The 12407-nt window shown below is 37.1% G+C and overlaps 1 protein-coding gene across 3 annotated transcripts in view; it reads left to right on the top strand.

Annotated features, from left to right (window-relative positions):
• Positions 1-12407, top strand: part of eml6 (EMAP like 6) — a 43535-nt gene that overhangs the window by 2620 nt on the left and 28508 nt on the right. For all 3 annotated transcript variants that reach the window (XM_046858107.1, XM_046858106.1, XM_046858105.1), the window contains exons 3-4: positions 10772-10931; positions 11091-11189. In XM_046858107.1, the coding sequence (XP_046714063.1) occupies positions 10772-10931; positions 11091-11189 (259 nt within the window). The remainder of the gene's footprint in view (positions 1-10771; positions 10932-11090; positions 11190-12407) is intronic.

The raw sequence follows: 12407 nt of genomic DNA, 5'->3' as shown, positions 1-12407 counted from the left end.
GAATGTGAATGAATGAAAATCACATCAGATAACATCAGCAGCAGTTTGTGTTGGCAGCATTTAGTACCTTTAATGATAAAGGTAATTTTGTTTGCCCTGAAAAAACGGAGATGGAGTGTGATCAGGATAAAACAGAGCAGGTAATAAATCTTGACAGTGATGACGATACTCACGTATCTACCATTATTAAAGAAATTTAAAACTAAAGCATGATATACTATAAAACCACGCACTAATTCACTAACACCTCATATGTCTCTCTCTCTCTCTCTCTCTCTCTCTCTCTCTCTCTGTCTCTCTCAGCTTCTTTTGAGCTTCACTGCCTGCCTCTTTCAATTAATGTTCTTTATTATTTATGAATGAAACACAAACAGATTTGGCATCTTAGGTCAATTTGAGGGTACAGCTGGCTGGGAAACTGCCTTTTGTTTTCAATGAGCATCTATATTTATTCCCACCATATATATCACACTATATACCACTATACAAGAAAACACCTCAGGCATACTTTTACAGAAAAACATTCACTGATTTGATATGTAGTGAAGCATTTATGTCAGGATTGGCAGGGTCTATATGAAGTGGCTATTAATCTGAATTTAAATGCATGCTCATCAAAGTAAATTCCACTGTGACCTCCTGCCTTTTCCAATGGCTGAACATTTAGTTTTGTTTTCTTAAGTATTTTACTTGAGATCTGGCAACCCTTGTTACTGTTACAACCTAAAAGTTGACCACTGGCCCACTTCTCTAAAACCATGTATACACTAATTGGCTGAAAAAATAGCTTATATCAAATATACAGACCTATACAGAAATATACAGGCATACAGAAACCGCTAGTAAATTAACTTGCATCGGCTACAGATCAACACAAGCAGAATCTCAAGTCTCATTTATTTAAAGCGCAGCAACCTTATTAATTGAAACAACATTAAATTACTATTATAGAGCACATTTCATTTTATTCATTATAATTTTATACTGACATCAGCTAGACTAGCTAAGATAGGAGACAGATATGTGGATAAAGAAATGAAATTTAGAAATGTGGCTAAAATTTGTCAGCAATTTTTTTCCCCCAAGGCATTTAAGAGTAGACAGAAAGTATTTATTTGTAATATTTTATTTTATTTAAACATTCAAGATGCAACAGTTTATTGTCATATGTATAGGAAGAAACAGTGCGCTACAAAATATAATGAAATTCTTACTCTGCAATTTCTCCCAGCAGGGAGGATCATTTAGACATAAAGGAAAAACGTATTAAATTACAAAATTCTCACAGACAACAGAACATAACACTGAATAAAATTGTTGAATGAGGAAAGTAATATAAAGTAAACTGACATCTCCAGGCATTAAAAGGAGTGAGACGCTCAACCCCGGTCCTCCAGAGAGTCTCTTTTTTCCCTCTCAGACATAATGTCAAATTAGGTAGTATATTTATAGATATTTAAATTAGGTTCAGTCCAAAAAAAAAACATTTAAAGATATTTATAGTAAATCATCAGTCATTGAATACACACTGGACTGTGTAGGACGTTGTGTAGCATTGCACAAACACACATGTTGGTAGTCTCAGGAGAGAGCATATTAACCCAGTTTATCTTGTAGCTAGCGGCAATGTAAGATTTATAAAGGCCCCATTAAAAGTTGTGTAAATGAATTATGTCTGTTGCTCTGTGCAAGACAAATGTAGAAGCAATACCTCATCCACGTTAATGAACAGTTTCAGTTAGCACGGAATTCATAACCTTGTTTAACTAATATTGTTTCATTTGTCTTATTTACTTCATTTATTTATTTATTTTTTCAATGGACTTGCCAACCCCTCTGAGCCTGTCTCAGGTTCTTTCTTGAAAATCAACACTACTTCTATATTATATCAGAGTAAAACAAATAAAGCAAATGTTGTGCTTTCTCAGTCTGACCAATATCACATTCCCCCTGTATAAATGTTTACACTTCCCAACTACGAACATATACACACACACACACACACACACACACACACACACACACACTCACACACACACTCCCACACACACCAGATCCCAAAGCATGAGAGCGAACGACCTTTACATGTCGAATTCTATAAATATTCAAAGCAAATGTGTGAGAAACATGAACACACCTGTGTGATCTGTTAACTGTTCATTTCTTTTATTTTTTGTTTTGTAATACAATACATTTATTAGCATAGCATAAAATAGCGATTCTTATCACGGTTAAGAGTGTCATTATACATGATAAAGCCAAGTAAAATTCTCTAAAATGTAATAAAAAGACTGGAATGGCTTATTGCTTTAGTTTTAAAAACAGCCACAAAAACAAAAACATTCAGTGTTTAATAATTCAATGAATCTATCAATAATTATATTTCCAAAATACAATTCTTCCGCCATGCAACATAGTGTTTTAAATGTAGGATTTGGTTGCTAAGCAACATATAAGACAAAGATTATGGTTGTATCTAAGCAGAGCTGGTGTAAAACCTGTGTGTTTTTTGTGGATTGTATGGTGAAAATTGAAACTAAACATTTTATTAGCACAAAGTATATGTTGGATATATTGGAAGTAGGAGAAGGAGAGGAGGAAGACGTCTACAGAGACAGCAGGGAAAGGAGAAGTGTAGGAAGTGTAAGTGTTTGCACTTAAATTTTTGGTACTATGACTGGTAAAGGGAGAGAGGTAGCTGATATGATGGAGAGGAGAAAGGTAGATATGTTGTGTGTTCGGGAGACCAGGTGGAAAGGAAATAAGGCCAGGAACATTAGAGGTGGCTTTAAACTGTTCTATCATGGTGTGGATGAAAAGTGAAATTGTGTAGGGGTGATTCTGAAGGAAGAGTACAGTAAGAGTGTAGTGGAGGTGAAGAGAGTTTCTGATGCAGATGAACGTGAAGCTGGAAGTTGAAGGGATGATGATAAATGTCATCAGTGCCTATGCTTCACAAGTGGGTTGTGAGATGGAGGAGAAGGAGAAATTCTGTGAGTAAGTTAGATGAAGTGGTAGGAGGGAACCTAGGAATAAAAGATTGGTGACTGGGGCAGACTTGAATGGGCATGTTGGTGAAGAGAACAGAGGTGATGGTAGGTATGGCCTTAAGGAGAGGAATGTGGAAGGGCAGATGGTGGATTTTTCTAAAAGGATGAAAATGGCAGAGGTGAATATGTATTTTAAGAAGAAGGAGTGACGTATAAGAGTGGAGAAGGTGCACACAGGTGGACTATGTTCTATGCAGGAGATGCAACCTAAAGGAGATTGGAGACTGTAAGGTGTTGGCAGGGGACAGTGTAGCTAGACAGCATCGGATTGTGGTCTGTAGGATGGTTTTGGAGTTGCAGAAGAAGAGGAAGAGAGTGAGGACTGAAAGAAGAATAAGATGGTGGAAACTGAAGGCGGAAGACTGTAGTGTTAGGTTCAGGGAAGAGGTCAGACAGGGGCTTAGTGGTGATGAAGATGTGTGAGATAACTGGGTAACTATTGCTGAAGTGATAAGGGAGACAGCTAGAAAGGTACTTGGTGTGACATCTGGAAATAGAAAGGAAGACAAATAGATGTGGTGGTGGAATAAGGAAGTGCAGGAAAGCATAAGGAGAAAAAGGTTGGCAATACAGAAGTGGGATCGACAGAGTGATGGGGAAAGTAGGCAGGAGTACAAAGAGATGCGGCAGCAGGTAAAGAGGGATGTAGCGAAAGCCAAGAAAAAAGCATATGAGGAGCTGTATGAGAAGTTGGACACTAATGAAGGAGAAAATTATTTATACCGATTGGCCAGGCATGGGGACTGAGCTGGGAAGGATGTGCTACAAGTTAGAGCAATAATGGATGGAGATGGAAATATGTTGACTAGTGAGGAGAGTGTGTTGAGAAGATGGAGGGAGAATTTTGAGCAGCTGATGAACGAGGAAAATGAGAGAAAGAGAAGGTTGGATGGTGTGGAGATGGTGACGCAGGAAGTGGATAGGATTAGAAAAGAGGAAGTAAGAGCAGAGATTAAGAGGATGAAGAGTGTAAAGTCGGTAGGACCAGATGACATACCGGTAGAAGCATGGAGATGCTTAGGAGAGATGGCAATGGAGTTTTTAACAAGGTTGTTCAGCAAGATTCTGTAAGGTGAAAGGATGCCTGAGGAATGGAGAAAGAGTGTGCTGGTACTGATCTTTTAGAATTAGGCAGATGTGCAGACCTGCAGTAACTACAGGGGAATTAAGTTGATCAGTCACACCATGAAGTTATGGGAAAGAGTAGTGGAAGCGAGGCTGAGAGAAGAGGTGACCATCTGTGAGCAACAGTATGGTTTTATGCCGAGGAAGAGTGCCATAGATGCATTATTTGCTTTGAGAACGTTGATGGAGAAGTATAGAGAAGGTCAGAATGAGTTGCATTGTGTGTTTGTGGATTTAGAAAAAGTGTATGAAAGGTTGCTGAGAGAGGAGTTGTGGTATTGTGTGAGGAAGTCAGGCGTGTCAGAGAAGTATGTGAGGGTGGTGCAGGACATGTATGAGGACAGTGTAACAGCAATGTAGTGTGCAGTAGGAACGACAGACTGGTTTAAGGTGGAGATTGGATTGCATCAAGGATTGGCTGTGTTGATGGACAGGTTGACCGACGGCTTCAGACAGGAGCCTCCCTGGACTATGATGTTTGTGGATGATATTGTGATTTGTGGTGAAAGTAGGGAGCAGGTTGAGAAGAGCCTGGAGAGCTGGAGGTATGCGCTGGAGAGAAGGGGAATGAAAGTCAGTAGGAGTAAGACAGAGTACATGTGTGTGTATGAGAAGGAGGGCAGTGAAGTGGTGTGGTTGCAGGGAGAAGAGGTGGAGGAGTTTAGGTACCTGGGGTCAACAGTGCAAAATAATGGAAAGTGTGTTAGAGAAGTGAAGAAAAGAGTGCAGGCAGGGTGGAGTGGGTGAAAAAGAGTGGCAGGAGTAATTTGTGATAGAAGAGTATCTGCAAGAGTAAAAGGGAAAGTTTATAGGACTGTGGTGAGACCTGCGATGTTGTATGGCTTAGAGACAGTGGCATTGAGTAAAAGACAGGAGGTGGAGCAGGAGGTAGCAGAGCTGAAGATGTTAAGGTTTTTGTTGGGAGTGACGACGATGGACAGGATTAGAAATTAGTTTATTTAAGGGACAGTGCATGTAGGACGTTTTAGAGACAAGGTGCGATTGAGATGGAGGAACATGGGGTATACCAGTGGGAGAATGCTGAGGATGAAGCCGCCAGGAAGGAGGAAAATAGAAAGACCAAGGAGGAGGTTTATGAATGTGGTGAGGGAAGACATGCAGGTAGTTGGTTTGAAAGAGGCAGATGTAGAGGACAGGGGGGTATGAAAACGAATGATCCGCTTAGGGCGACCCCTAATGAAAGAAGAAAAAGAAGAGGAATAAGATATTATATGTTGGATGCTTTAATTTCACAACAGGAAATTTTAAAAATTAAAAGAGAGCAAACATCTGAAGAAAGAATCATTGTGAGAGACACATTCTGCACAGTCTTGAAAACAGATGCCACACCAGGGTCTAAAAATGGTTCCCTATTTAAAAAATGTAGTCTGAAAAAGTCAGTTTTATTTATCTATTAGGAGTTTTGGAATTGTGGAATTTTTTTGCTGTTGCCATTAATAATTAAAAGAACCAATAGGGAACTGGTTCCCTTTTTCACTTCAGTACACCACAGTTAGGTAACTAGAAATGTAAAAGGTTGGATCTAATTAATTAAAATCTTTAAAAATGGAATGGTAAAACAGATGAATGGTTTTTAAAGGAAAACCAGCCAAATGAGAATGATTAAACATTCAAAAAATCTTTCACAAACCTTAAAGCGTTTTACAGTAAGATATGTGCTTCATTATATTAAAGGAATTCAAAGCAGAGAAGTGCAAGTGGAATGCATTAACCACCCAAATCTCAAACCTTTAACTATCTTAAAGACTATTTTTAAATAGATTATACAACCCAGAATGATGGTGTGGTGAAGTTCTGAGTTGTAGCTAGAAGGAATGAGGATCAGACTGTAGGATTTGACAGTGTGTTAAGTTACAAGGACAAAACAAATTGGGGGTCAAAGATTTAGGAAACCAAACCTTGGAACATGTAAGATAATCCATGGCTCTAAATCTGAGGGCTGTCAGGAGACAAGCGTGGGGTCTGCTTTCCCTTCTTATCCACAAACAATGACAAACAATGAACTTTACATCTGACCTCCAGCCTTCAGACATTTGAGCAGGGCTTGTGTTGCTTCTTCTGTATGTGTCTAATCTACAGCTATGAATTGTGAAGTTTAAAGCCATTATCCAGTCATTATCCAGCATGGAGTCATATAAACACAGATGAGTGCTCATTAGCAGGAAAACATCACAGGCCTCCTGGTGAAAATGCATGCATCGGTGAAATGACCTGATGAATAATTCATATTTTGTCACTCTGCAGTGTTTCTCCTTTGTTTTTTATTCCTAAACATGGGTAAAACAATTACACACATACACACACACATACACACACATATACACACACACACACACACACACACACACACACACACACACACACACACACAAACTGTGTTTTATACTGAATTATACTGAGATATTAGTGAGTGCTCATGAATCATGATTTTTTTATAATGTAGTTGGTTAGTTTATTATTGAAAAGTACTAATTCTAAAACCTGTACTCCAACTTTTATATTCAGAAGTGCCATTTCTTGTCGTAAGTGGGATATAAGGGCACTTAGAGACTCCACGCCACCAGGGGGCCTTATGATTTAGAAAAAAAAAAAAAAAAAAAAAGCACACAATGACAAAAATGTGTGTGTCAATCAGTTGCAGGATGGGAAAAGAAATAAAACTGACATTTTCATAAAGTCTGTACGTTTAATTCCTACAGGTAATAAAAAACTTTTAGAGAAATGGCGAAAAACAAAAAGTTTGTATCTATTGTGTCGTGAGTGAAAAAACAGAGTTTAAACTGTCATGTCTTTACTTGTTTATGTAGATGAAATTGAAAAATTAATAGTAGTAGTCTGCTGGCTAGTTAGTTAGTATTTAATAAGTGTTAACAAATGTTGCTAGCTTGTTACTATTTGCTATGAAAACAGTAGCCTATTTATTTATGATGATGCATTCATTTTGTTCATTTTTCTATATATTAATAATATTTTTAGTTTTGTTGCTTACGTAACTATCAACCTGGTGTGTATGATTGTTGTCTGAAACACAAGAGCATGTATATTCATAGATTTTTTTCATTTCAAAGGTTAGAGATTAGCAACTATTTTACACCGTTTCCTGGACATTATGCGGCGTGGATGATTTATTGTGTTGTCAGGTTACACCTTCCAGTGACTTGTGTGAGGAAAGCTGGAAGACAACAAGGGGTTTTCTTCTTGCCAGATCTCTGCAGTTGTGCCACGATGTGGAAGTTCCCACTTCACTGCACAGAGCCTGGAGCCTTTTAAAAACAGAACACCGCTGCTTTCCCTCTTCTCCTCCTTCTCATCTCTCCCAGCCTGTTTCTCTCAAATTCTTGTCTTTTTTTCTGTCCTATTTCCTGTTATCACATGTTCAGATGTGTTCATTTGTTCACCCTGTTTTAGAGAAGATTTTAGAACATCCCCCACTTCACCACACTGGAAATTAAATTTAAATAGTTCAATAGTTCAGTTTAAATAGATTTGTAGCACTGCAAATGCAGCTTCCTCTGTCTCTGACTTTCCACATGTATCCTGTCTCTCTGAATTTTTTTTATCACTGTCGTTGACTCTTTCTATCTTTGCCACTTTTCCTCTGGTTTATTTTTTCTCTCTTGTACTTTTTCTCTGCCCCTCTTTCTTTGTCGCCATTTCTATTTTTCTCTCTCGTTCTCTCTCTGTCTTTCTCCCTTTATTTCTACCCATCTCTCTCTGTTTATATCTCTATTTCTATTCATCATTTGTTTTGTCTCTTTCTATCTGTTTCTCTTTCTTCCTGTTTCTCTCCCTTTTTGTGTATCTCACTATTTTCTTTCTCTTTTTCTCTGTAGTTAATGCGTTTTATTGGCATGATGAATTTTTTTTTTTTACATTTGTATTGTCAAAGCAATTACAAAACAGAGGTAATAAAAAAGGATAAAGATAATAAATAATAATAAACAAACAAATGACTAAATATAATTTTAATAAATTAAAAGGCCAAAAGAAACACAGAATGCAATATAATATTGCTATATACATAACAACAACAACAAAAATAATAATAATAATAATAGAAAGAGTAGAAGAAACATAAACCACACACAAGCAAAAGTGGTTAATTGGCTACTGTGTCAACATTTTTCATGCTGCAGTGTTGTAATTTCATGTCCACACACAAACACACACGTGCGCACACACTTTAACATGCTGCAGTTGTCTTATATCCATGTTAATACAGCAGGTCAGAATTGTAAGCTTGGGTTTCAAACTATGGTGTGATTTCCACAAGCCCAACAACACACGCTTTCTCTTACTCTTTATCTATCTAGACATATCTTTCTCCTTTTACTCTCCCTTTTTATTTTACAGTCTCTTTATTTACCATAACCTCATGAGGGGGATCTTGGCTTAAAATTCTGACACAAAACCTTTTTATATTTTCAAATGAAACTTATTTGTTTTTTTATAATTATTTCTTGTTTACTATTATGATTACAAATGAATTGCTATGTCAGTTTCTTTGCCAAGAGGTTTGTGTTTGCTTGACATTTTAGCTGACACTCATTTTTGTAGTTTGCCTCTGCTTGCTAGTTTAGTTTCTGCTCATTACATGTAGTTGTAGTACAGCTTTAACACACAAAGCTGCTTTTGCTTTTTAGTTTAACTTTGCTCAAGTTATAAGTTATTAACTTTCCACTTGTTTCCTTATTAGTTTGTTTTCACTTGCTAGTTTAGCTTTCAACAATTAGTTTGCTTTCGTTGCACTTTTTAAAATTTTCTTTGGCTTTCTTGTCAAGTTTCCACTTGTAATTTTTTTTGTTCTAGTTCAGCTTTTGCCCAACAAGACTGCCTTAGTTCCTTAGTTTGGTTTTAATGATTAGTTACGACTTTGCTCACTAGTTTGCATTTGCTTGTTCAAATATCTTACCTTAATAGTCTAGTTATGCTTTCAGTAACACATTATCTTTGGCTTATTTCTTTAGCTTTTGCTCAATACTTTGCTTTAGCTTATTAGTTTGCTGCCTGGTAAATAGACATAAATAAATATCTTTCTGGCCAACTGACTGAATATTACACTTTGTAGTAGAGAAAGTAAAACGGCTTCAACCACCCATACAATAAGATTAGCATTGGGTTTTTTTCCTTTAGAGATGGACTGTTGGGTAGTAGCTCAATAGTGCACTTAGCACAGTTTTGGTTAACCTCAGCCTTTAAAAAAACATGGATCTGTTATTAATACATTTCAGAGAAACCTTGCTTATCATCTGCATATATCAAACCCACGCAGTCAGATTTCTGTTGTCTTCAGTGTGTCGAGGTTTGTTAGAATTTGTTCAATGCTGTCCTTGAGCATCAAGACTCCAAAGCATGTCTCCATGGCAGAGCGGCTGTTATGTGATAAAGCTTTCAGTGGCTACCTACACAGACATGCAGCATGATGAAAAGCTTTAATACGGCACCCTGTCAAGGAAAACCGAAATGCTGCATTTCGATCTCTCACAGCTCGCCTGCCACAGCTTCTCAAATTGATAACAATAACAGCATAGTTTTTCTGCCTCTCTTCCAACTCACTGGGCTTTGTTCATGGAGTGGTAGCCATGCTGTCTCAGTATTTCATGAACCTGGAATATTTCTCTATTTTTGCTCCAAAACACCTTAAACCATTTAGCTTCCACATCCATGTTTGACTGTTGGTGTGAGGCTGTCTGCTGACATCATCTCCCCTGTTTCCAGTCTTTCATTAGACCTTCCGTTTGCGCCAAAAATGGCAAAGTTGGACTCATCAGTCCACAGACCTTTCTTCCAGTCATTCACTGTCCAATTTTTGTGTGTTTTTTCCTTTTACCTAGTTTATTGCATGCCAACATGCACCAAAAACAATAAAAGAATAGGCTTTTCCGAACATTTGTCAGGCATTGTACATCTTGCCATTTCTCCTCAATTAGCTTTTTTGCTACGTTAATTTAAATAGCAAGCTAAGCAATCACACCTTTTATTCGGTATTTCTCTGTATGTTAGCATTCACTTTCACCAGTTTGCTGTTTTCCTTCAGTTTATCTTAGCTTGCTAGCTTGCTAGTGCTTGTATATGTCTTGCTATTTCTCTTCAGATTTTGAATTTCCCATTTGTATACTGTAGCTGAAGTCTTTCTTGAAGACTAGTTTACTATTTCCTGCAACATTAGCTTTACGTTTGTTTTAAAAAAAAATCTCTACATTTTTTGTTTTACTTTTGCTGTGATCTAAATTTGCTGGCATTTCCTCTGTGTACAAAAACTGTATGTAGAATTACTAATATTTGCAATTTACCCCGTAAAACTGAAACTTGATGTTTAAATGCTGCCTATTATGTTGGGTAGGAGTTTGTGATAGTATTCAATTTGACACACTACATTGTGCACTACCATATAGCACCTCCTCAGCAGGACAACATTTAATTCAATCAGCATAATGTATGTAAAGGATCCTAATTAAAGCCAAACCAATTTTAATAAATATTTTTTTTTACCTTGAATTACTAGTGAACTAGCTTTGTGAATTCTGCCTAAAAATGATGTTTTTGTGCATCCTTTTTTTTTTTTTTTTTTGCAGTCTTGCTCTTCACCCTGATAAGATCCAGGTGGCCACTGGTCAGGTGGGCAAAGATCCTTACATTTGTGTTTGGGACTCATACACGCTGATAACTGTATCCATCTTGAGAGATGTCCACACACACGGTGTAGCCTGTTTGGCTTTTGACGCTGATGGACAGGTGAGTACACAAAGGTTTTAGAGATTTGATTGTCTGATAGTTGTGGTGTTTATGTCTTATCATGGCAATCATTTAAAGCTGGTCAAGTGGTTAATAATGGACCTGAGATTAATTTAGCTTATGTTTAAACAGCTTGTCTGTCTTCTTTTTTTTGTCTAGCGGTTGGTGTCTGTTGGCCTTGATGCAAAAAACACAGTGTCTGTATGGGACTGGAAGAAGGGGCGTGTCCTGGCAACCGCCACAGGACACTCAGATAGAGTAAGTACATAATCAACTGAAACTTTAAGTCTAATACTGTAAATAAGAAGACTGTATGTGCTCATTTTTGTACAAACACATATATATAATTTAATTGATCTTAACTTAAATAAGATTCAACAAATATACAATACCTCTTACAAAATATATAAAACATGAAAGTCTTTTATACTAAAATTTACTGTTTGATTCTAATATTGATTAGAAATAAACCAAAACAGGGTGGTGTAAAACCATTACAGATCCCGAAGTGGTTTAGTACCAAAGTAGTTTGCAAATTATTACTTTTTTTACCCATTTATAGTTTACTTTAATGTTACAGCGCATCTCTGTTCATCCCTGTTGTAGTTTGTTCTAGCAGCCATAAACCCTCACTAGGTTCTTTTTGTTTCTCTCTTAACTTTATAAGTAAAAAAAATACACAGCTTGTTATATTTTACAGAGAAATCACATAATCGTATGCATATCTCTAAAGTGCACTAAGCCTAGAGCTACAGGGGCCATGGGTAAACTTCTTACACACACACACACACATACACACACAGAGCCCCTGATTCATGTAGACACACATTCTGTGCTTACATTTTGCTGCACCATGGCCCAGACTATGTGTGTACAATGAATATGTATGGATTTTCTCATAGAGGTGTGTGTGTGTGTGTGTGTATGTGTGTGTGTGTGTGTGTGTGTAAGAGTAGAAGAAACAAAACACACACAACCAAAAGCGATCAATTTTTCATGCTGCGGTGTTGTAATTTCATTTTTAAACTCACACACACATATACATGCAAACATATATATGCTGCCTTATACACAACTGAAACCATAGTAACATACAGTTTGTGGAGATGTGGCAAAAGTATTATTTTGCACTATTTAATTCAATTCAATTCATTTTTATTTGTATAGCGCTTTTAACAATGAACATTGTCTCAAAGCAGCTTTAAACAGATAATGTGGTAAAAATGAAAAATATGTTCTTTATAAGTGTAAGCTTGTCCCTGATGAGCAAGCCGGTAGCGACTAGGGCAAAGAAAAACTCCCCGAGATGGCATAAGGAAGAAACCTTAAGAGGAACCAGACTCAAGAAGGAACCCATCCTTATCTGGGTTGCACTGAATGTCCTTTTATTACAGTTAAACAATGTTGAGGTGTGCAGTGATGGTGATCAGAGGCAAACTGTAGTCCTGAGTCAGTGTAGCAGAATGTTGACATTAA

The sequence above is a fragment of the Silurus meridionalis genome, chromosome 9 (assembly GCF_014805685.1).
Source record: "Silurus meridionalis isolate SWU-2019-XX chromosome 9, ASM1480568v1, whole genome shotgun sequence".
In the NCBI taxonomy this organism is placed as follows: Eukaryota; Metazoa; Chordata; class Actinopteri; order Siluriformes; family Siluridae; genus Silurus; species Silurus meridionalis.
The sequence above is the reverse complement of the archived record's forward strand: the minus strand, read 5'-3'. Positions and strand labels throughout refer to the sequence as shown.